The sequence below is a fragment of the Lepus europaeus genome, chromosome 19, assembly GCF_033115175.1.
Source record: "Lepus europaeus isolate LE1 chromosome 19, mLepTim1.pri, whole genome shotgun sequence".
Classification (NCBI taxonomy): Eukaryota; Metazoa; Chordata; class Mammalia; order Lagomorpha; family Leporidae; genus Lepus; species Lepus europaeus.
Genome location: NC_084845.1, coordinates 60979224 through 61004598, shown reverse-complemented (window position 1 = coordinate 61004598; position 25375 = coordinate 60979224). Strand labels below are relative to the sequence as shown.

Here is a 25375-nt window from a genome sequence, read left to right as displayed (position 1 = left end):
CTAGACTTTTCAGCCAACTGGGAACATACAATATTTGGTCGTTAACGCCTAGCTTTTTTCTCTTGGCATCGTATAGGGACAAATATACAGGAGTGTGCAATCTCCCTCCCAGCCAAGTGCCAGGCCTGCATTCGAATGTAATCTGTCTACAGTCGGCTTTGTTTTTTTAAAAATGTATTTATTTATATTTGTTTGAAAGGCAGAGAGAGCTACAGGGAGACAGAGAGATCTTCCATCTGCTGCTTCACTCCCCACACGGACGCAGCAGCCAGATCTGGGCCAGACTGAACTCCATCCTGGCCGGCCCTGGCAGGGGCAGGTCGAGGCACCTGGGCCATCCTCTGCCGTTGTCCCGGGTGCGTTAGCAGGGAGCTGGATCACAAGCTGAGCAGCGGAGACTGGAAGGGCACTCCTATATGAGACGCCTCACTGAGCCACAACCGCAGCCTGTCTACTCTCATGACTTTAATGATCTGTTCAGGAGCCTCTCATAAATACTGGCGTCCAGTCCTGGTTAGCTACAACAACCTTACAAATCTGTTAAGATCAGCGATGTGGCCGCCCGGTTTTAAAGCTACATTTCTGGGATGGTGGCGCATATGCAATCCCTTCGCTTTCTGATAGGGGGCGCCGCAGAGAAGCGCAGACCAGAGTTCTCCCTACTTGAACAGAAAAGACTTCTCCAGTAGGGGGCGTAGCCTCAGTCACACGCAACGTCAGGGGCGGGAACAACTCTCGCCCCGCCCCTCACATCTGCGGCGCCCTGTGATTGGAGGGAGGAACTATCCTTTGGCCGCGCCGTTGGGGGTGGGAGGAAGGAAAAGGCCGCGGCCGAAGGTGACGCTGAGGCGACGGAGGTGCGGGAGCGAACCTCCGCGGCACGTCGGGCGCCCTCCCCGCCTGTGTGTGCGGTGAATGGCGGCGGGATGGAGCGCGAGGGGAGCGGCGGCAGCAGCGGGGGCTCGGCCGGGCTCCTGCAGCAGATCCTCAGCCTGAAGCTCGTGCCGCGGGTGGGCAACGGGACGCTGTGCCCCAACTCCACGTCGCTGTGCTCCTTCCCAGGTACGGCCCCGCCCCGGCCCGCGCCTGCGCGCTGCGCGCCCGCCGCCGCCGCCGCCGCCGCCGCCGGCTCGAGGGGCGACCCCGCGTCCAGGCCGGCCGGGTGGGCGCTGTTGGTCTCCGGGAAGGAGGCGCCGCTTCCGCGCCCGAGAGCCCCTTCCCCCGGCTCTCGCTGAGGGCGGGCCGGAGGCGCCGGGCCGAGCCCGCCTTGTGTGTGGGGCACGGGCTGGCGGGACCTGGGCCGCGGGGGTCCCGGCTCCGCTGGGGGCCGTCGGGACGCCCCCTAAGTCTCCGCCGCTTGCTCTGTCTAGGAACTGACACCTGTCGCCTTCTCCCACCCACGCGCTCGGGGGCCTTGCGCGGCTGGCGTTCAGCTCTGTGCGCCCCCGCCGGAGCTTCTGCCGGGCCCGGCGGAAGGGATTTTGGGAGCTGTCGTGCACGGTAGCGCTTGGGGCCCTCGGGAGGAGGAGAAATTCCCTCCCCTGGGCGCCGCGGGAAGCCCAGACCCGGGCCCTGCTCACAGCGGAGCGGTCTTGACTCGGTGACTGCGGGGGAGCCAGGAGGCCGGGCCCCCGGGAAGGGGGCTGGGCAGGGGCTGCGGGCGCCGGTCAGTGGACACCTGGGACCTGCTGTGTGTCACCTGCCTGGTTCCCCCGAGCAGGTTGTGGAGTGCTTGATGCCATAATGAGCGGTGTTGGGTCAGGTGCAGACGTGACCTCGCCTGAACGGGGAACCTGGCAGCTCAGGGTCCTTTCAAGCGGCCCGAGGATCACAGGCGACAGGCAGAGCAGAAGTACCTGGCATGCCAGAGATCCTGATGACAAACGAAACGTTGAGTGTGGAGGAGCCACACCCCCACCCCGCGTGAGATTAGGTTCCATCTTGTTTGCTTTGAAAGAACGCTACAACAGATACCCGTGTGCCCTTTCCTGCGGTTCACTAATATTGCGATTGTGCAGTTACAGTCCTGCGTCACTTGACGTGGGCTGTGTTCTGAGAAGAGCCCAAGTGATTTCATCTGGTACAAACACCGTGGAGTCTACTCGGACAAACTAAGCTACAGCATCGCCAGGGAGCCCATACATCTGCCCTGGCCTTTGGCCACACTGTGTTAGGCAGCTGGTGACTGTAGTCATTTGCTTGTGCATGGTCCTATGCATGCATATCATACTTGAACTTGCTGCAGAAATGTTTGACAGGAAGTTCTGGAAGTCTCAGCTCTTGCCGCCTGGGACTTCAGCATGTAGTCTTCTCAAAGGAGGACATTTTCTACCCTAGCCACAAAACCGTCATCACTCAAGAACTTTAGCAATGATAGAGTGTTGGCTAATGTGTAGGTCTTATTTACTTTCCCCTAGTTGTCCAAAGAGCTTTCCTGTGGCGAGTGTGTGAATTTCCAGGGCGTGATCAAGGGTCCCACTTAGCCATCTTGTCTCTTTAGTCTCATTTAGCCTTGAACAGTTCCTCCATTTTTGTTTTCACTTTCTTGAGCTTGAAGAGTCCAGGCCAATTGTTTTTGGAGTCAGTCACCTGTTCTGGGAATGCGAACTGATCATTTGGTGAAGCTAGTGTCTATCCGATCTCTTCTTTGTATGGGCACATTAATCCTTTCATAATTCAAAGTCACATGTCAGGGGACACCTTGAAACTGAATATTCTGCTTTGTTTATCTTTCATTCCCTTTTTTTTTAGAAAAGGTATGTGGATTCGGGATGATGGTTTAATGTCATAGTAGACTCTATAGCTGTGGGAAAGGCTTGCTTTCACAATTTGTTCTGAAAATACTAAACTACAACTCGTAGTTGGATTTATGATGACCCCTGTGGTAGCTTAGTCTGATTTGGTGATGAAGTAACTGAGCTGGGTATTTATAGAGAGGTCTTCTGGGGCGTGCGGTTTTGGGGATCTGTGGTTGCAGACCCGCATCTGGTGATGATGACCTTGCTGGCAGAATCCCAGGGTGGCACTGGGCCTGACATGGCCAGGGACAGGAGCTTTCTTGTGTCTCACTGCCTCTTCTTAAGCTGCCAGTACTGGTGGAGGCTCTGCCCTGATGGCCTTAATCCTCATCGGCTCCCAGAGGCCCCGCTGCTCAATGGCAGAGTCTGATTAAGTTTCTGCTCTGACAGCACCTCTCTCTCAGTGGGGATTATATTTGCTCACACGCGCCCTCGGGGTCGCTCAGGCCGTATTCACACCATAGCGTGTGGGCGTGGGAATTGAAGATGTCCATACCAGCTGTCATTCATTCATCAAGCACACACATGCAGCCAAATGCAGGCTCTGGGCTGGGGGCGTAACCATGTATGGGCCACAGCCTCGAGCTCAGGTTGACCGCAGTAGGGTGGGAAACAGCCTCCCCGCCGTGTCTGATCTTTAGCTAGACTGATGGTGTCATAGGTGCATGAAGTTTGAGCCTGTTTAAGACACTGAAACTTACTTAATATGAATTTCATTCTTCCTGAATCTGGTATGGTTTCTATTTTCGTCTGACAAAAGAGGTTACTTGACTTTATGCCAACTCATTATGGCAGAATCATTGCTTGGGAAATTTCTGTAGTGTATCTTTACAAGGAAGCTTTGAATTGGATTATTTTACCTGCATTTCCAATCTAGCCATTTAGGTTATACCTAACCTTCCTTTTTTTTCTTTCTTTGTTTCTTTCTCTCAATATTTCGGAATACCAAGACAAGACCATCTTTTTTTTTTTTTTTTTTTTTGTATGAAGAATGACATTGACTTTCTGATGACACGGATTTCGTTAATTCTCGGTCAGAGTGTATCCTGTGGTAATTAAACAAAAATGCATTAGCGCTTCAGTTGTGCCCTTCCTGGATTCAAGAACAGTTCACACTGTTGGACCGGTCATCCATTCACTCAACATTTCCTTGTCTATTGAGTGCTGATTGTTTTCTAGGCACCAAGAAACCCTAGTGAACAAAACAGACTGGTCCCATATGGAGCTTTCCTCCTAATAGGAAAACAGCAAAGAAACGCAAGTGTGGCATGGAACCGCTGATGGTGACTTGAGACAGGATAGGAGCATAGGAAGTGGCAGAGCGCACGTGTCCAGGCTGCAGCGTGATTCCACAGAGGGAAGCCCTCGGTGATGGTGACTTCAGAGCAGAGACCTGAGGAAGTGTGGAAGGAGCCCTGCAGCTCCTGGAGGAAGAACATGCTCAGTGAGGGAGCAGCAGACTCAGAGGCCCCACCGGGGCTTGAGTAACACTAGGGAGGCAGTGCGCCTGGCTGGGAGATGTGGACAAGGAGCAGGGAGGGAGTGAGCTCAGATCCTGGAGGGCCGTGGCAGAGGGTTGTGGGCAGAGGAGGGATGGGTTGACTTTAAAAAAGTTTTTGTGAGACAAAGTGAGAAATCTCCCATCCACTGGTCCACTCCCCAAATGCCTGCAACAGCTGGGGCTGGCGTAGGCTGAGGCTGGGAGCCAGGAACTCAGACTGGGCTTCCTGGGTTGCACATTAGCAGGAATCTGGACTGAAGCAGAGCCGGCACTTGGGGCCAATTGCTTCAGTACCTAATGTGGGTTTCCCTGGCAGCAGCAACCAGTAGAACAAACCCCCATCACCCCCACCCCCACTTTCTTTTAAGTGTACAACCTAGAAATTTTCAGCATGGTTACAGGATTGTATGACCATCATTACAATTGGCTGGAGAGGGCCGGCACCGCGGCTCACTAGGCTAATCCTCCGCCTGTGGTGCCGGCACACTGGGTTCTAGTCCTGGTTGGGGCGCCGGTTTCTGTCCCGGTTGCCCTTCTTCCAGTCCAGCTCTCTGCTGTGGCCTGGGAGTGCAGTGGAAGATGGCCCAAGTGCTTGTGCCCTGCACCCCCATGGGAGACCAGGAGAAACACCTGGCTCCTGGCTTCAGATCGGCACAGTACGCTGGCCGTAGCGGCCATTTGGGGGGTGAACCAACAGAAAAGGAAGACCTTTCTCTCTCTCACTGTCTAACTCTGCCTGTCGGGGAAAAAAAAAAATTGGCTGGAGAGTATTTCTGTCACCTCAGTGACATACCCTACACCCAGTTGCATTAATTACTGGCTTTATGTGGAGAAAAGGTGGAAGGCTGGATCAAGCAGGCACGGGTTGGCCTGGCTAGGACCAAGAGACCAGGGGTGTGCAGGCCTCAGGGGCACGTTCCAAGAGCAGCGGTGGAAGCAAAGGAAGTAGGAGTTTCAGGAGACAGGCAGCAGACAGAACTGGTCGTCCTGACAGCAAGTCATGGTTGTTGAGGAGTCGGGGGACAGAAGGATCTACTGGGGTGGGGGGTTAAGGGATTGGGTGGGATTTGGCAGGAGAACTGTCTCCCAGTGGCCAGTGTGGAGATGCAGGCTGGGGGGGGATTAGCTTCCTGCCAGTCCAGCCCCAGCTTGGAGTCACAGGACCCAGAAGGACTGACGTGGTCTGTGTAGGACTCTGGCTTTGGAGGAGTTGGCCGTGTTCACCCGCAGCATAAGGTCACAGTGGGACCAGCTGCAACACTGCCCGAATGCTGAACTTCACACTGCCCACTTGGCTTAGCTTTCCTTTCCTGCTGACTGGGGCCAGGGCAGGTGGTCTGAGGCCTAGCTGAGAAATGAGGTGCCTCAGCTATTGCCAAGGAGCCATCAAGAATAAACCCCTTTGGTTAATCCAGAATCACCTAAAGGATTGTGCTCTCCCTGGCTTTTCTTTCCCTGGAATGTCCATTTAAAAATAGATTTTTAAAAGTTTTTTTTTTTTTTTTTTTTTTATTTGAAAGAGAAAGAAACAGAGGTCTTCTATCCACTGGTTAACTCACCAGATATCTGCAACAACCAGAGTGGGGCCAGGCCAAAGCCAGGAGCTTGGAACTCCATCCAGGTCTCCCATATGGGTGGCAAGGATCCAACTGCTTTGAGCCATCATCTGCTATCTCCCAGGATGTACCTTAGCTGGAAGCTGGACCTGAAGAAGCAGAAGCAGGACTCTGTCTCAGGCACCCCCCCTATGGGATGTGGGTGTCCCAAGGCGCATCTTAACCTGCTGCAACAGCACCCACCCCATAAATATATTATGAAGGTTATGAGCTCTTTTTTGTTTTTAATTTATTTATTTGTAAGACTTACTGAGAGAGGGGGCCGGCACTGCGGCTCCCCAGGCTAATCCTCCGCCTGCGGCGCTGGGACACTGGGTTCTAGTCCCGGTTGGGGCACCAGATTCTGTCCTGGTTGCTCCTCTTCCAGTCCAACTCTCTGCTGTGGCCCGGGAGGGCAGTGGAGGATGGCCCAAGTGCTTGGGCCCTGCACCCGCATGGGAGACCAGGAGGAAGCACCTGGCTCCTGGCTTCGGATCGGCATAGCGTGCCGGCCACAGCGTGCTAGCCATAGCGGCCATTTGGGAGGTTAACCAACAGAAGGAAGACCTTTCTCTGTCTCTCTCACTGTCTAACTCTGCCTGTCCAAAAAAAAAAAAAAAGAAAAAGAAAAAGTTACTGAGAGAGATAGAGAGAGGGAGAGAGGGGGAGTGGTCTTCCATCTGCTGGTTCACTCCTCAAATGGCTGCAATTGCCAGAGCTGAGCCAATCTGATGCCAGGAGCCAGGAACTTCTTCTGGGTCTCCCATGTGAATACAGGGCCCTGTGATGAGCTCTTTGAGGGCAGGCCGGGATCCTGTCTTGTTTTATTTTGCACTGATATACCTGGCATATAGAATGTACTCAATAAATATTTGATTAACAAGCACAAATTCAGCAGCTTAAAACAGCAAAATGGGCCAGCATTGTTGTGCAGCTTCTGAATCCCATATCAGTAAAGATCCCATATCAGAGTGCCAGTTTGAGAACTGGCTACTCCACTTCTAATCCAGTTCTCTGTGAGTACAGTTGGGAAGGTAGTGGAAAATGGCCTAAGTATTTAGGACCCTGCCACCCATGTAAGAGACCTGGATGGAGTTCCTGGCTGCTGGGTTCAGCCTGGCCCAGGCCCGGCTGTTGGTAGCCATTTGGACAGTGAACAAGCAGATGGACAGTTCTCTGTCTCTCTGTTCCTCTGCCTTTCAAATAAATAAATCTGAAGTACACACAAAAACAACAACAGCGTCTATAATTCTAGAGATCAGAAGTCCACAGTCTCACTGGCAGGCCTGCATTCCTTGTGGAGGCTCTCGGAAGATTCTGTTTCCTGCCTTTCCCAGCTTTACAGGCCACCTGCACTCCTCCGCTCGTGGTCCCTTCCTGTGCTCCAAAGCCAGCAGCACAGAGCATCTTTGAACCTCTCTGACTCTGACCTCCTGTCTCCCTCTTCTGAGGACACTTGTGACTACATTAGGTCAGCCTGGAAAACCCAGGTTAATCTCCCTTTGCAGGATCCTTAATTTAGACACAACTGCAAAGCCACTTTTGCCAGGTGAGGTAACAGCTCAGGTTTGGGGGATGAGGATGTTAACATCTTTGGGGGGCCCATTCAGCCACAATGCTTGATCTTGATTCATTTCTCCTGGTAGTCTTTTATTACAGAAGAATTGCCTCATTGCACTCCACAGCAGTGAACTGATGTGCCTTTAGCTACTGCTGTGGTTTGAGCGTGTCCCCCAGGGTTCGTTGGACACTGAATCCCCAGTGTCATAGCCTTGAGAGGTGTGACTTTTTTTAAATTTATTTTTTGAGTAATACAAATTTCCTAAGTACACATTTAGGAATATAGTTATTCTTCCCATCATACCTGCCCTCCCACCCACACTCCCACCCCACCTCCTCCTCCCTCTCCCCGTACTAGTCCCATTCTCCATTAAGTTTCATTTTCAGTTAACTTTGTACACAGAAGACCAACTGTATGCTAAGTAAGGATTTCAAAAATTTACACACACACACATACACACAAACTGTTTAAGAACTAGTTTTATAGTTAACTTTCATAATACAAGTCATTGAGGACAGAGGTCCTGCATGGGGAGTTAGTACACAGTGACCCCTGTTGTTAATTTAACAATTAACACTCTTTAAAAAAAAAAGATTTATTTTTTATTTGGAAGGCAGAGTTGAAAAGAGGCAGAGAGAGAGAGAGGTCTTGCATCCGCTGGTTCACTCCCCAGATGGCTGCAACGACCGGAGCTGTACTGATCCAAAGCCAGGAGCCAGGAGCTTCCTCTAGGTCTCCCACGCGGGTGCAGGAGCCCAAGGACATGGGCCATTTTCAACTGCTTTCCTAGGCCATAGCAGAGAGCTGCATTGGAAGTGGAGCAGCCGGGACTTGAACTGGCAGCTGTATGGAATGTTGGCACTGCAGGCAGTGGCTTTACCTGCTATGCCGCAGCAGCTTTACCTGCTATGCCACAGCACCAGCCCCACAATTGACACCCTTATGTATGATGTCAGTGACCACCAAGGCTCTTGACATGAACTTTCTAGGCTCGTGGAGGCCTTTTGAGTTCACAAATTATATCAGTATTCGGATAAGGTCATAAGCAAAGTGGAAGTTCTCTCCTGTCTTTAGAGAAAAGTATATCCTTCTTTGATGGCCACTTCTTTCTGTTGGGATCTCACTCACAGAGATCCTTCATGTAGAACATTTTTTGCCACAGTGTCTTGGCTTTCCATGCCTGAAATGCTCTCATGGGCTTTTCCTCCAGACCAGGAAGCCTTAAGGGCTGATTCTGAGGTCAGAGTGTTACTTAAAGCAATTGTCATTATGAGTCTGCTGTGTGGACAGCTTCCCATGTTGGAACATTGTCTCCCTTTTAATTCTGTTACTATTACCAGGCACTTGATCCTATTTATATGATCACTTTAACACTTAATCCTATCTATTGTTCACTTTAACACTTAATATGATCACTTTAACAATTAAGATGGCATTTTTACCACCAAGCTTAATGGGATTTGGAATCCCATGACAAGTTTTTAAACTGTACCCTTAGAAGTAAGTCCATAGGAATGTATGCAGAACTATACAGATTTACAGTTAAAAAACTTCCTCCTCCCTCTCTTATTTTTTACTGAGCTCTATTTTCAATTGACTTTATACACATATGATTAACTCTGTTAAGTAAAGAGTTCAAGAGAGGTAGGACTTTTTTTTTTTTTTTTTTTTTTTTTTTTTGGACAGGCAGAGTGGATAGTGAGAGAGAGAGACAGAGAGAAAGGTCTTCCTTTTTGCCGTTGGTTCACCCTCCAATGGCCGCTGTGGCCGGCTCATCGTGCTGATCCGAAGCCAGGAGCTTCTGGTCTCCCATGCGGGTGCAGGGCCCAAGGACTTGGGCCATCCTCCTCTGCACTCCCGGGCCACAGCAGAGAGCTGGCCTGGAAGAGGGGCAACCGGGATAGAATCCGGCGCCCCGACCAGGACTAGAACCCGGTATGCCGGCACCGCGAGGCGGAGGATTAGCCTGTTAAGCCACAGCGCTGGCTGAGAGGTAGGACTTTTAAAAGGAGATTTGGATCGATGTCATTATTGCAGGAGTGGGTTTGTTGTGAAAGCAAGTGCAGCCCCCTCTTGCAGTCTCATTTTCTCTCTTGCCTGTGTAGTGCTTTCCACTGGATTACAGCTGAAGGCCCTCACTCAATGTGGCCCCTTGATGTTGGGCTTCTAAGACTGCGAGCCAAAAAGATCTTTGTTAGAGCAGCACAAATGGACTAACCTGTGTCCAGCTGCCAAGGTAAACATAGCTGACGATAATGCACTTGATTTGAAGCAGTGAACAAGAAGATCCTGTAAGATACGTAGACAAATATTCTTGACGGTGTGTGGAGCCAGGAAAGTGAAAAACACTCTATGATGATCGATACATAGCTATTAGGTAGATGGCAAATTAAAGTGCAGTAGATTAAAGGGAAATCAGTTTTTTTAAGAAGCATTTTATAGATTTGGGTTTGCTTTTGCCGTTAGAGTCCTGTAAAAGTCCACCGTCTGAAAAGTGTCATCTGTGATACAGCCTTTTTCCTGCTGCAAGTGACTGAAGTGATACCTTAGGAAATATGCAGGCGCTGAAGTCACTAGTGGGTATGGCGTGGGGCTTGGGGTTGCAGCGTGCTTCCCCTCTCAGAAAACCAGGGAACCTGCAGCGCAGATCCTGTTTACAAAAGTCTTTAAGCTTTTACGACAGTTGAGATGTGGGTTGCCTTCTTGGTCAGGTGCTGAGACCTGGGGAGGTGAATGGGGTGAGTGTCATCTTAGCTGGGGCCGCCATAATGATACTTACTGCAGGCTGAGTGACTTAAACAACAGACACTTACTTTTCAGGTTTGGAGATCAGGGTGCCAGTATGGTCAGGTTCTCGTGAGGGGCCTCGTCCTTGCTCTCAGGCGGCTTCCTTGTCAGTGTGTCCTCCCGTGGCAGAGAGAGATACCAAGAGACTGAGATCTCTTGCTTTTAGAAGGCCACATTCTTACCATTTTTAACCTGAGTTTGGGGGTACATAACTGAGCCCATACCAGGCTTAACCCTAACCTTCACTCTCACCCTAAGCTATATCCAGACTCACCTTTTTCCTTTATAGTTTTTTTTTTTTTTTTAAAGCAAGCTATAAAGGATGCTTTATTTTTATTTATTTGAGAGGTGAGGAACAAACTCTAATTTGCTGTTTCACTCCCCAAGTGTCCACAATGGCCAGGGCTGGAACTCACTCCAGGTCCCCCATGTGAGTGGTAGGGACTCAACTTCTGGAGCCATTATTTTCTGCATGTTAGCCGGAAGCTGGAATCGGGAGCAGAGATGGGACTTGAACCGGGCACTGTGATGTGGCATGTGGGTGTCCCAAGTGGTGTTACAATCACAAGACCAAACCCTCGCCCCAGACTGAACTTTTTTTTTTTTAAAGATTTATTTATTTATTTGAAAGTCAGAGTTACACAGAGAAGGAGAGGCAGAGAGGGGTTTTCCATTCACTGGTTCACTCCCCACATGGCTGCAATGGCTGGTGCTGGGCCCATCCAAAGCCAGAAGCCAGGAGCTTCTTCCGGATCTCTTTGTGTATGTAGGGACCCAAGGTCTTAGGCTATCCTTTACTGCTTTCCCAGGCCACAGCAGAGAGCTGGATAGGAAATGGAGCAGCTAGGACTTGGATCGACGCCCACACGGAGACGCGCCGACTCCCAGACTAAGCTTTTTGGTCGAGAACCATGCTCCAGTGGTGCCTCAGGTTACCTCAGAAAGCAGCGGTTACCTCTGAAACACAAGGGCTCGCAAAACAGCAGAGGCTCAGTCACTGGTGGTCTCCACTCAGTGGTGGCGGCCAGCAGCCAGGTGTTGACTGCTCCAAGTTCTTGGAGGCAGGCTTACATCTCATTTGTCTCCTGCAGGGCAGTGGCGTTCCTGGTGCCATCATGGAACCTTCTGCAAACCAGCTGTTAGGGTGGTCATGGTCTCAGAGAGATGTGGGGAGGAGCTGGGGAGGACGCTGGAGTTGAAGATGGTGTTTTTGCTTTGGAAGGGAATTGCATGGTGCTTGGCTGTGCCTTAGGGATGAGTTGGCCATGGTGGTGTAGCAGGGGCCTTACCTGGGGAGGCCAGGCTGCTCCGACTGAGCCAGAGTACATCTAGGCAGGAGGGATCTATGAGTGCCAGAGCTCTTACAGGTGTGCGTTTAGGAGGTAGGGGCCGTACTCAGACCAGGCACTACAGCCTGGGAGCTGCTGCTAACAAGAGAGGGTGAGTCTCCCCCGCAGTGAGGCCAGGAAGCCTTCTAGCCTGACTGCTGGCTGGAAAAGAAGCTGTAGTGGAGTGTAGGTGTGTTTCCAGACGGGTGGGCACTGGCTGCTGAGGATCAGTTTCGGTTGTCACTGTTGGCTAGAAACCTGGTTTTTCCTTTGGTGCAGAATGGGTAGTAATTACGAATATGTGTATGTATGTATGTGAATATTTACATATACACATATATTTATGGAAATATTAGTGTGTCATTATTTTTTATATGTTTATATTTTTAATTTAATTTTTTTACATTTGAGAGGCAGAGAGACATATAGGGGGACCTCTCATTTGCTGGTTCACTCCCCAGATGCCCACAATGTGTGTAGGGGGCACAAAAGCAGGAATTCAGTCCAGATCTCCCATGTGGGTGACAGGACATCACCGCTGCCTCCCAGGGTCTGCATTGGTGGGAAGCTGGAGTCCAGAGCTAGAACTGTGTATCAAACCCAGGCCCTCCAATATGGGACGCGAGCATCCTAACTGCTAAGCATCTGCTCCCATTGACTGGTGTCTTAACCTCCCTCCGCTGCAGATAGTAGGCCCTTCAGAGCTGTTCTGAGGACTGCGTGAGTTAGTGTTTGTAAAGCATTGGCGCAGCACCTGTGTGCAGAGTAAATATTTATTAAATCAGCATGTTCAGAGTTTTCTCTGAATATGTAGAAGCATTTACACACATACATTTTGTTCTTTGAGAAACATCGTATTCTACATAACTATTCGCAACATGCTTTTTTTCTGTTAGCAGTATAGCTCAGGCATCTTAACACATCACTCTGTCCTTATCAAATATTTTTAGAATTTTTAGTTTATTTATGTTAGTGACAGAAAACTTGCATTTGCTGGTTCACTTCCCAAACATTAGAGCCAGGAATGAAATTCAGGCTTTGGCAGGGACCCAGCTACTTGAGGGTCAGTGTTAGCAGAAAGCAGGAATTGGAAGCCGGAGTGGGTGCCTGTTGTGAGGTGAGATGCAGGCATCTTACTGGCATCCTAACTGCAGGCAAAACGACTACCTCGTGTCACACTGCTAGTGCAGAGCTCCACCGTGTGGATGCACTCAGTGTTTTCCAAGCCAGTTTTTACCATCAGCGGCAACACTGCTGGGAGCCTCATGTCCTGGGTGTGTATTCCTGTAGAATGTGTTCTGGAAAGAAAGTCATTGTAGCAAAGGTTATACACATTTCATTTCCAAATTACTCTCTGAAAAGATAGTTTTCTGGTTTATATTCCAACTGGGTGCATCTGGCGAGGCGCACAGCATAATGTGCTGACAGCTCTTCACTGCCCGGAACCTGTAGCAGCCCTTCCAAAGCTTCCTAGGACTTCCCTGTGAAGTCCTTAGTCTGGGTTCTTAGCTCCCCATAGTGTGACTCTCTCCACCCCATCTCTCTTTGTAGCTTTAACTTCTGTTGCTCTTTTTGCTTTTCTTTAGAGATTTATTTATGTATTTGAAAGTTAGCGTTATACAGACAGCAGAGGTATACAGACAGCAGCCAGACATGGAGAGAGATCTTTCATTTGCTGATTCACTCCCTAGCTGGCTACATTGGCCAGGGCTGGACCAGGCCAAAACCTGGAGCTTCGTTCAGGTCTACCATGTGGGTGCAGGGGCCCATTACTTTGGCCACCTTCCACTGCTTTTCTCTGGCCTAGCAGGGAGCTGATTCATTAGAAGTGGAACAGCCCATGGGGCTGGCGCTGTGGCACAGCGGGTTAAAGCCCTGGCCTGAAGTGCTGGCATCCCATATGGGCACTGGTTTGAGACCTGGCTGCTCCTCTTCTGATCCAGCTCTCTGCTATATCCTAGGAAAGCAGTAGAAGATGGCCTAAGTCCTTGGGCCCCTGCACCCGTATGGGAGACCTGGAAGAAGCTCCTGGCTCCTGGCTTCAGATCAGCACAGCACTAGCCGTTGCAGCCATCTGAGAGTAAACCATTAGATGGAAGACCTCTCTCTCTGCCTCTTCTCTTTCTGTGTAACTCTGACTTTCAAATAAATAAATAAATAAATAAATAAATCTTTTTTAAAAAAAAAAAACCTTAAAAAAAAGGAAGTGGAACAGCCAGGACTTGAAATAGCATCCATATGGGATGCTGCCGTCCTACTTGGTGGCTTCACCTGCTACAAAACAATGTCAGCCCCACTTCCTTCCCTTTTTTAGATTTATTTATTTATTTTTAAAGAATTACAGAGAGGGAGGGAAAGACAGATGGGGAGATCTACCAGCTGGTAACTTCCCACGTGGCAGCCATGGCCAGTGCCAGGCCAAGCTGAAGCCAGGAGCTTCGTCCCAGGTCTCCTATGTGGATGGCAGGGGTCCAGATACTTACTTGCCCATCCTCGCTGCTTTCCCAGGTGCATTAGCAGGGAGTTGGTTCAGAAATGGGGCAGCCAAGACATGAACTCATGCCAGCATTGCAGGCTGCGGCTTTACCCAGTGCACCACAACCCCAGCCCTCATATTGTTGCTCTTATAAACTGTTTCAGTCAAGCCAATGATTGTATTTTTTTTAAGATTTTTTTTTTTTTTATTGGGGCTGGCGCTGTGGCGCAGAGGGTTAATGCTCTGGTGTGAAGCGCCAGCATCCCATATGGGCACCAGTTCTAGTCCCAGTTGCTCCTCTTCTGATCCAGCTCTCTGCTATGGCCTGGGAAGCAGTAGAAGATGGCCTAAGTCCTTGGGCCCCTGCACCCACGTGGGAGACCCAGAAGAAGCTCCTGGCTCCAGACTTCGGATCAGCGCAGCTCTGGCTGTTGCGGCCAGTTGGGGAGTGAACCAACGGATGGAAGACCTCTCTCTCTCTGCCTCTCCTCTCTCTGTGTAACTCTGACTTTCAAATAAATAAATCTTTAAAAAAAAAGTTTATTTTATTTATTTGAAAGAGTTACACAGAGAGAGAGAGAGAGAGGTCTTCCACCAACTGGTTCACTCCCCCAAATGGCCACAAATGCCGGTGCTGAGCCAATACAAAGCCGGGAGCCAGGAGCTTCTTCCAGGTCTCCTATATGGGATGCCAGTGTTAGAGGCCGGCCCCAAGCCAGTGATTTTTTTTTTTAATTATTATTTTTATTTATTTTTTTTTTTATTTTTGACAGGCAGAGTGGACAGTGAGAGAGAGAGAGAGACAGAGAGAAAGGTCTTCCTTTGCCATTGGTTCACCCTCTAATGGCCGCTGCGGTAGCGCGCTGCGGCCGGCGCACCGCGCTGTTCCGATGGCAGGAGCCAGGTGCTTATCCTGGTCTCCCATGGGGTGCAGAGCCCAAACACTTGGGCCATCCTCCACTGCACTCCCTGGCCACAGCAGAGAGCTGGCCTGGAAGAGGGGCAACCGGGACAGGATTGGTGCCCCGACGGGGACTAGAACCCGGTGTGCCGGCGCCGCAAGGCGGAGGATTAGCCTGTTGAGCCACGGCGCCGGCCCCAAGCCAGTGATTTTTAATCAGAACGTTTTTGCCACCCTAGTGACATTTGGCAGTGCCTGGAGATATTTTTGGTTAATACAGCTGGGAAGAGAGTGCTTCTGGCCAGGGATGCTGCTGCATTTCCAGCAATACACACGCAGCCCGCACAGGGAAGAATTAGAGTTTGAGTGTCAGCAGCGTGGAAGTCAGGAACTCCTGCCAGATTGAGCTGTTTGCTGATCTTCAAAACTGCCTGCTGCTGTGCTGTGGACAGTGGGTTTTAGGTGCTGTAGCCCCTCATTTTCTCCACGTGAGTAGCCAAAGCACTCTGGAGAATTCTTCAGTCTTGCCTTGGGTTCATGGGGGAATGATAAGGTGTCTATCATTTACCAAATCGTGAAGTTGCTTGAAGGCAGGATGGTAGTGGTTTTGTTTTTGTTTTTTTCTAAGGCACCTCATGTGTAGGTGGTTATGCATAGCTGGTGATAAAATATTTTACTGTTGCCTGAGTTACAAGTCTGAGTAGGAAGCTGCTCTTCCATCCTGTGTCACTGACCTGCCATTTGTCTTTAATATACTTTACATACTTCTATTATGTATGTCTTTACATACTTCTATTTTTCTAGTATTTATTTCGCATCTTAAAGGATTTGATATCCTAAAAGGAGGGTTAGTTTGACGTTGCATTGTCTTTAAAATGACTTGAATGAATGTCATTGTGGACCTTTCCCATGTTAGAGGACTGAATGATCAAAAGGCAGGCAAGACCAGCATAATACCCTAGCATGGTGCCTTATGCTTGTGCTTTGCATGGGAGGGAAATTACTTAGATCAATTTGCAAATCTGGTTGAAGCATTTTTTAGTTTGAGGATAGAGGTTTCTTCTCGGGGGTTGCTCAGCTTTTTCTGTCAAGGACTAGCCTGTAAATATTTCAGGCTTTGTAAGCCATATGGTTTCTGCCACTGTTAGCATCTTTGGAAAGCAGCCATAGACAATATGTAAATAAATGGGCATGGGTTCAAAAAAGTCTTTATTTTCATTTTATTTGAAAGGCAGAGTGAGTGAGTGAGAGAGACTGTTCACCTGCTGGATCAGTCCCCTAATGCCTGCAACAGCCAGGGCTGGGCCAAGCTGAAAACAGGATGTGGAACTCCCTCCATCTGGTTCCTCCATGTGGGAGTATGCAGGCCTTCATTTGCTGCCTCCTAAATGTGCATTAAGCTGGGTCAGAAGTACAGTAGCCAGGACTTGAACCAAGCACTCTGTTCTGGGATGTGGGCATCCCAGGTGGTAACTTAAGCTGCTGTACCAAATGCCCTCGCACCAAAAAAAATGTCTTTTCTTACAAAGACAGGTGGTAGTCTGTGGAAGATAATTTAAAACTGAAACTGTGTTGCAGCTGTTTTAATTTTTATTTATTTGAAAGATAGAGACAGAAAGAACTCCCATCCACTGGTTCTTTCTCCTAATGCCTGCTGGGACCTGGGCCAGAGCCAGGAATGTAATCTGTGTCTCCCATGTGGGTGTCAGGAGCCATCACTGCTGCCTCCAGGGTCCGATTTGGCGGGAAGCTGGAGTCAGGAGCTGGAGCCAGGAACCAAACTCCAGCATGTTAACTGCCAGGCAAATGCCTCCTCCCCAACCGGGTGCTTTTGGAAGTCAGCGGGTGTGATGAGTACCTTTTCAGTGGTCATGTCTGGAAGGTCGGTGACATGCAGCCCTTCTTTGTCTTTCCTCACAGAGATGTGGTACGGGGTGTTCCTGTGGGCACTGGTGTCATCTCTCTTCTTTCATGTCCCTGCTGGATTACTGGCCCTCTTCACCCTCAGACATCACAAATATGGTAGGTTCATGTCTGTAAGCATCCTGTTGATGGGCATCGTGGGACCAATTACTGCTGGAATCTTGACAAGTATGTTAGACATTAAATACTAGTTGAAACATTTAATATGATTAGCCAGTTCCTTTCAGGCCCCATTTTAGAAACATCATCTGCGTGGGATGAAGAAAAAAAGGAGTGTCTTTTCATGTGTTGGTTTTTTTCTCACACCCAGACCCCGGTCATTGGGCCAGCCTCTTTGCCTTCAGATTTTGTTCCCTGGCTTCAGGGAAGCCGTGTTAAGTTTTGTGAGGTCGATCTTGTGAGACAGGTCACCGGCCTGTCTGGAAGCTGCTGCCCCGTGACTGGTGGCATTGCAAGCTGACTAGTCACTTCTCCTCGGCCAGCTGTGGCTTCTTGTAAGGATGGAAGGGTCACTCCAACGACAGAATCCTTGTTGAGAAAAGCACCTGAGATGTATCCTGCTTATTTTCTCCCTTCAAGACTTACTGAACGAGACTTGGAATAACACTGATGTTAGGAATTGTTTTTAAGCCTGTTTCCTGTTACCGGGCTTGTTTTGTGTGTGTTATATTTTTGTTTGTTTTTGGCTTTTGCCCATGTCACAGGCCACAATAACAGGAAGAACTTTAAATCATTTTTAAGTTCAAGTTTAAATACAAACCTGTGCATTTTGTATGAATTAAAATTATAAGTAAGCAAAATTCCAAGTCTCCATTATCCCATCTCACAGTTAAGACCATGGTTGCATTTTGGTGTTTATTCTGTTTTTGTAAATGTACATGCAAACATAAGTATATTCTTAAAATCTAATTTGTAACTATTTTTTTCCACTGTGATTTTAAATTTTGAGCTTCAAGCAGAAATCTCCATCTGCCTCCTTGACAAGTGCTTTTGTGGGACAAAGTGACCTTGTCTCTTGGACCCATCTCAGTTTCCTCTTAAGTACAATAGCAGCAGTACTACCACCCTCACACCCTGGTAGGTGTGCAGCAGATGCCAGTGTTTAGCAAGTAGACTGTTCCCTTCCAGTTTTGCTGCTGCCTCTGGTAGGCTTTTTTCTTTCTTCCCTTTTTCCCTCCAGATCCCATTTTAGGGCCAAGTTCCAGTTCCTCAAGCTTCTTTCTACCCAACTCACTCTTTTTGAAGAGCTGAGTAACAGAGGGGCCCAGTGAAACATGTGCCTTTCAGATGTTACTGACCGGAATGTATGCATTGACACTGGAGGAGGGCATTTTGAAGTCATCAGTATTCAAGGCAACCAACCTCAGATTAATATTGTTCCTTATTCTTGTTAGAATGTTACTGTCTCGTATCACATTGGTAAAATGCATGGACATTTGATTGCCACACTAGGTGTTATCTTGCATTAATGAAAATTAATCTGAATCTGATGTCCCTAGCTAGATTCTGAGCATCTGAAGGCTGGGGATTGCACACTAGAAAACAGAAGTATTCCATAAATACATACTTAAATGAATAGACACTCTGTGACCAAGAAGGGTTTTGTTTGGAACAAACTGTGTGTGAGTGTGTGTGTGAGTGATGCATACTGGGGGTCATCTGAGAAATCTGGATTTGTCCTTTTGAACTAATGAAATTTTGACTTTCTTGGTATGGTGCCGAGTTGTTATAGCAACTCAGATGGGTATCAGAGTAGATAGTTTTTGTTTTGTTTTGTCAGTTTCTAGAAAGTTACCCTAACATAAGGAAAACAATGATATGGGAAACAGAAAGGAATCTGTTTCCTCTTCCTTTTGAATTAATAAGTTTTATGTTTTAGAACCTCACCTCTGCCTTTTCCACCCCCTTGCTTCTTCCTCTGTCCATTTCTAGAAAGGAACTTTGAGTACCCCAGGAGCAGGGATTCCGTGCAGTCTGAAAGATTTTTTGCTCACTCTCACTCAGAAGATTATTTGTCATTTAATGCCAGGAATTTATTAGACAACAGTTAAATGCTAGGTATGGGGATAATTGGCATGGGAATAAAGAGATGTTTTTGAGTTCACAGTCAGGTCATTTGGGAATTGTCTTTTTTTAAAAAATTTTATTAATCTAGATTATTTTATTGAGTAAATCCATAAGACTCATTTCAGGGAGTCTACATTTGAAAGCACATTTCAATGACTTGCAGATTATTTAAGGAGTACTTTAAAACTAGAGTAGTCAGCAGAGAGAATAGGAAAAACAAAATATTTGTATATTTCAGTTTTAATCTAAAATCTAGAACAGTCCACTTGGAGTAGAATTTTATTAAAGAGCTGTATTTTCATGTTTTGGTTAACCTTAATTTTTTTCCCTTTTTTTCTCAACTCCCCTGCTGTTTTTAATCAGGTGCAGCAATTGCTGGAGTTTACCGAGCAGCAGGGAAGGAAATGATACCCTTTGAAGCCCTCACCCTGGGCACGGGACAGACCTTCTGCGTGGTGCTGGTCTCCTTTCTGCGGATTTTAGCAACTCTCTAGCATACCCCCTTTGCTGTGATATCCAACCTGAGTTTGATAGAGCCTTCAGAAAGAAAACATGGAGTGCAGTGTTTCACACAGAAGCCACTTGAATGAACATGAGTGCGAAAACCAACAACCCAGCCCTGTCTTCGGTTTGATGCTCCAAAAATTGAGATCTTTGCGGATTCTTGTTGTTTTCCACCAAAACAAAACAACTTTCTTTGACTTTCTTTTTCATAGATACTTAATTTAAGTAGCTTAACACATTGCACCTTCACCCAAGGCAGGCCAACCATGCCTCTGGGTCAGGGTCACTTGCACTGAAATTTACAATATTCTGTGAGAAAATGAAGTGTTGCATATTTCACACGGTTTCTTTTAAATGAGCAGGGTATTCTGTACTACAATCCTAGTTGATCTAATCTTGATTAAAATTTGGCAAACTATGCTTTTGTTACATCTTCATGACAGTAAATGCCAATTAGGTTTTGGTTGAGAATGGCTTTGAGAACAAGTTTGATGAAATATAACGGGCAAAAAAAAAAAAAGTATAACTCAAGTAGTGGCTTTGGTTCCACTGTTAGAAGACAAAGTAGATAACTATTGAATAATGTGACATTTTATAGATACCTATCTTGACCTCTGATTATTTAATATATTTTAAGAGATCTGAATTTGTTGTCTAGTAGATTTCTCAAATAAGCTAGCTAATGGAGACCTTTAGAATTTTTATATTACCTTTTCCTATCACTTTTAGTTCTGTTAATTTTATTTAGCTTAATTGAAAACATTCCCTGTTAAATGGGTTGAATTGACAATTTTAAGCCAGATTGGTTAGAATACTCATTAGACAGAGACACAAATAAGATACTTCATGAACATTCTGTTATATTTTTTCTTAGTGAGTTTGTTTACTGATGGCTTTTAAGAAACCAGAAGTGCAGCTGAAACTAGAGTTGGTGGTTGTTGATCTCTTAGTCTAACTGTGTTTACTGGGGGACTCCTCAACCCCCCTTACAGTATTGGGTGTCAGCTCCCATAAAGTGCCTGAGGTTTCATTTCCAATAAGCTCCCTCCCTGCCCTTTACATTTTTATTCAAGAGAATTAAATAGATTAATTTAAAAAAAACCGAGTTTCTGCTCCTTAGCTTTGTTTTTTATTAAAAGGCCTGAAAACTGTGACCTTTAAAAGGGAAAGGATTGTAAAAATTAATTACCCAACTTGATCCTTACCACCTAAACAGTTTTGTATGAAATATAGTTGTTGTTGTCTGTTTTCAAAATAGGTTTCTGGTAACTAAATCTGACATTTTTTAAAGGTGAGTTTTCATTGTGCTCTCGAAGTCATATGCACAAGAACATATCTATTGCATTTCAAGCAGTGTATACTCTGGCTTCTGATTAAGAATACCCAGGAAGGCCGGTGCCGCGGCTCACTAGGCTAATCTTCCACCTGCGGCGCCAGCACCCCAGGTTCTAGTCCCAATTGGGACACCGAATTCTATCCCGGGTGCTCTTCTTCCAGGCCAGCTCTCTGCTGTGGCCCGGGAGTGCAGTGGAGGATGGCCCAAGTGCTTGGGCCCTGCACCCCATGGGAGACCAGGAGAAGCACCTGGCTCCTGGCTTTGGATCAGTGCGGTGCGCCGGCCGCAGCAGCCATTGGAGGGTGAACCAACAGCAAAAGGAAGAACTTTCTCTGTCTCTCACTATCCACTCTTTCTGTCAAAAAAAAAAAAAAAAAAAAAAAAAAAGAATACCCAGGAAGACCAATTTTGGAGGGACAGTCGTAGAGGAAACTGACAAAGGAATCAGAAAAATTCACTGGATATTTTCTCCTGACTAATTAGACCACTTATCACAAATTATGGTAACAGATACCCAGGGTGGAAAATTAGAAGTAGAGTTGGAATGAAGCCACGTGTCCTTTCCAGTTTCCCCAACAAGAAACTCTAAATTTTCTTCCAAGCAGAGTTTTAAAGATTCCAGTTTTCAATGCAAGGAGTTGTGATTTTGGAAATTATCCTTTGAGTGTAAGTAATTGGGGCAGTTTTGCACTTTGGTTATGGGAAATGGTTTCTACGGTCCTTGGAGGATGCTTCCTGTGAGAGTTCTCAGCTAAGCATTTCTTTCAGATCCAATTTCACAGGGCCCCTCCCCCTGAAAACTAACTTTTAAACATAATGACCCATGATTAAAATGTTAGGTTATTTTTCTTTAGAACCAAGACACAAAATTAAGGAATTTTGAAACATGTCTTTGTTCCATCTGTTTCTTGTTATACTCTATATACTGTTTCTTTAAACTTCAGATATAAAATGTTATCTTCAAATTGTTGAATATTTCACCCATCACTGTATGTGAAGCATTTGCCTGTGAATAATTGTATATAGACTTTCCTTTGTGAAAGGTTTTCAGAGAGAAACTAATTGAACGATAAAGAATGTCCATTCCATTTTGTGTTTTTTTTTTTTTGGGGGGGGGTCTCACATACAGAATTGCTTGGGAGTGATTGCTCAGATTGAAGAATGTTGGCAGTTAAGTTAAACATTTTATTTTATCTTCTTTTGTTTTTGGGGAGTTTTTGCCAACCAGTTTTCTTGAAGACAAATGTAGCTGCCATTCTCTCAGCTTTGCTTCCACTTTTCCTTCTTGTTTGTTTTTTTGTTTTGTTTCTGTGAGGAGAAGGGTGGCAGCCCATAAGCGTAAAAGCTGAGCTCTTGATTCTTTAACCTGGGGCTTAAGGGGAAAGGCATTTTGGGAAAACTCCGTACACAAAGAGCAGTGAATGCTGTAAGAGAAGCATAGCGATGAGTGCGGCAGGACGCTACTTACGAAATGTTCCAACTAGTGAGGGAAAGCGCCTGCGAGTAATTGCATTCTTCCTTAGGTTTTTGTTTTTTTCAAGTTTTTAAATTATATGTTGGCTTTTGATTCCAGTGTCTTTTCCAAATGTTCTGATCCAAATTCCGTGCTTAATCCCAGTGCAGCACACACCACCTCCCCTGAGGAAGCTTTTCCTGGAATGTGAAGCCCTCATGCCCTCCGCAGCCCACACACAGAAAGTGTTGTGGACGTGGAAGTCTCTTCTGTACACTCTGTAAGGCTGGTTGTGACTAAAATTGGCCTTACTTTTGTATTAGCTTATTTCACAAACCGCTAGAGTCGAAACGATCAAATCTTTGTACAATAGAAAATTATTTAAATTTTATTTTTCTACTGACATTTCTAATTCTAGTGTAAATGTGTATCAATAAAGAATTACTTTGAATCCTGCAGTTGGAATTGTGTTTCTTGTTCAGTGGCCAGTGGGTTTAGTCTTTTGTAATACAGTTACAGATGACTTTGTGGTTTTTCTTTTAAATAACTTAGTATTTAATATGTATGGCTAACTGTATATCTTTTATGTTCAGATCCTTAGCTAGTTTGTGGTAAAATTCTTGTTCAAAGCTGTGATTAAAGTGTAGTTACTGGCGAACCTGACTCTCTTCTGGGCCACATTGTGATCAAGAAGCTTCTGTATGATTCTACTGGGATGGCTGAAGGCTGACATCGTGTGTGAACAGTGTATATTTCTAGCGAGTCCACCTGAAGTCCACCCACGTTTGCTTTATTTAATAGCCTCAGTGACATTGTAAATCTCTTCCTGTTCTGTCATTTTCAGCAAGTTGCAGTGTCCAATCTGGATAGTTTAATCTCATGTTCACGAGATGACTGCTGCATTGCCGGGCATTGCAGACTTGTACAGTGTGTAGGCGTGGGTGACTCCCACACAGATCAGGAGGCAGTGCCTCTGGCTCTCCAGGTGATACAGAGCAGGGTACCTGTATGTGCACAACACAGCCAGAAGACCTCCAGAGTGGATGGATAGACTCCACAGGGGAGGAACTTAGAGTTTCCAAAGAGGTGATAATCCAGGGTAGAACGAGGCTATGGGAGACCCCTAATGTATTGCCAGAACAACAGAGCTACAGTGAACTAGGAGCCTTTATGTGCAGCAGGGAGATTAGTACCGGGGCCAGCTGTTGCTTGGTTCCAACCTGCTTTTTGGGATTGAGTGCAGTCCTGCTGGATTTTCCAGTTTCTCAAGGGAAGCTGGAAATCTAGGTTGTTTTAAATCTCTCAGTTGCTTAAGTACTGGCAACTAAAATTCACATAAAAAACTTTTAAATCTAATAGGATGCTTCAAAAAGTTTGTGGAGAAATGGAATTAAAAGATCAATATGGAGCAAAAAGTTGTGAAATCCATGTAGTTTCTTCACAGTATACATTTTCTATGAACTTTTTAAAGACCCCTTGCATACATGGACTATGTTTTTGATTGGATTTGGCTTGCAAAGCATCACTTTTTTTTTTTTTTTAAATCTCCACTATCTGACACAATAGAAAATGGTTTCCACTCTGGTTACCCTTAAAGTGGTCAGGATGGGTAGTTTGGAATCTGAACAGCTATGTGGAGTGCTGAGATCTGCTTGGAGAGAGGCTACTAGAGAGCACTAGCACATCCTTTTTCCCAGACTCGCCCCCAGGGAGGACACAAAAGGCCTCTTCCCCATTTGTCAGGGTCCGTATACACCATCCAGGAAGCCAGGAACGGTAGACTCCCGAATACAGTATTAGGTCAAAATTTCACATCTCTCTAAAAATTCATATTCATTTTTTATTTGAAAGCAGACAGCTGGGTGGCAGGCAGAGAGCAAGCTTCCATCTTTTTTATGACTCCCCAAATACCTGCAACAGCTGGGGCTGGGCCAAGCCAAAGCCAGGAGCTCAGAACTCCATCTGGGTCTCCCACTTGAGTGCCAGGGATCTATGGCCTTCAGCCATCATCTACTTCCTCTGAGTAGGAAGCTGGATTGGAAGCAGGGTAGCCAGAACAAGAATGAGGCCCTCTGATGTGTGGTACAGGTGACCCCAGCCTCAACCTAACTGCTCTGCCAAACATCTGCCCCTCACATCTATCCAATTACTCTCCATAAGAAAAGTCTGTTTCAATGGATCACAGACCTAAATATAAGAATTAAAACTATATGGAGCTGGCTCAGTGCAGCAGTAGGTTAATCCTCCGCTTGCAGCTCCAGCATCCCACATGGGCGCCGGTTCTGGTCCGGGCTGCTCCTCTTCCAATCCAGGTCTCTGTTGTGGCCTGGGAAGGCAGTAGAAGATGGTGGCCTGTACACCCAGCCTTCTACACCTGGCTCCTGGCTTCAGATCGGCGTAGCTCTGGCTGTTGCAGCCATTTGGAGAGTGAACCAATGGAAGGAAGACCTCTCTCTCTCTGTCTCTCCCTCTCACTGTCTATAACTCTACCTCTCAAATAAATAAAAATATCTTTTAAAAAATTAAAACTATAAAACTGTTGGAAGAAAGTAGTTAGTATTGTTATCTTGGCTCCGGTAAAGTTTTCTGAGCTACAACCCCAACAGCCCAAGGATAAAGAGACATAGAATTTAAAAACTTATACCTCGGGGCCGGCACCGTGCTCACTTGGTTAGTCTTCCATCTGCGGCGCTGGCATCCCATGTTGGTGCCAGGTTCTAGTCCCAGTTGCTCCTCTTCCAGTCCAGCTCTCTGCTGTGGCCCGGGAAGACAGTGGAGGATGGCCCAGGTGCTTGAGCCCCTGCACCCGCATGGGAGACCAGGAAGAAGCACCTGGCTCCTGGCTTCAGATCGGTGCAGCGCCGGCCGTAGTGGCCATTTGGGGCTGAACCAACAGAGGGAAGACCTTTCTCTCTGTCTCTATCTCCCACTGTCTATAACTCTACCTGTTAAATAAATTAAAAACAAAAAAACCCTCACACTTCAACAGACAAAGGTGCAGAACTTATGAAATACCAGAAATGCTTTCAAGTCATATTTTATTAGGTATTGGAACTCAGAATTTATAAACCAACAATAAAAAAGACAACCCAATTTAAAAATAGGCAAAGGATCTGAAGATAATTCTACAGAGACCGTATGAAAT

The 25375-nt window shown here is 46.9% G+C and overlaps 1 protein-coding gene across 2 annotated transcripts; it reads left to right on the top strand.

Annotated features, from left to right (window-relative positions):
- The first annotated feature begins 806 nt into the window (after nucleotides 1-806).
- Nucleotides 807-22766, top strand: TMEM170A (transmembrane protein 170A). 2 transcript variants are annotated; one of them, XM_062177893.1, is made up of 3 exons: nucleotides 807-1062; nucleotides 16868-16969; nucleotides 19301-22766. In XM_062177893.1, the coding sequence occupies exons 1-3, from the start codon at nucleotides 927-929 to the stop codon at nucleotides 19429-19431; spliced, it is 369 nt and encodes a 122-aa protein (XP_062033877.1). In that variant the 5' UTR covers nucleotides 807-926; the 3' UTR covers nucleotides 19432-22766. The 2 variants fall into 2 exon arrangements, with proteins under 2 accessions (XP_062033877.1, XP_062033876.1); XM_062177892.1 differs by having other exon boundaries at nucleotides 16868-17038.
- The last annotated feature ends 2609 nt before the right edge of the window (nucleotides 22767-25375 follow it).

What these genes read in the sequence shown, in the direction of transcription:
- TMEM170A (XM_062177892.1), top strand. Translation starts at nt 927, where the DNA reads ATGGAGCGCGAGGGGAGCGGCGGCAGCAGCGGGGGCTCGGCCGGGCTC. An exon ending in GTCGCTGTGCTCCTTCCCAG is followed by an intron (nt 1,063 to 16,867) that starts GTACGGCCCCGC and finishes CTTTCCTCACAG; the next exon opens with AGATGTGGTACGGGGTGTTC. An exon ending in TACTGCTGGAATCTTGACAA is followed by an intron (nt 17,039 to 19,300) that starts GTATGTTAGACA and finishes GTTTTTAATCAG; the next exon opens with GTGCAGCAATTGCTGGAGTT.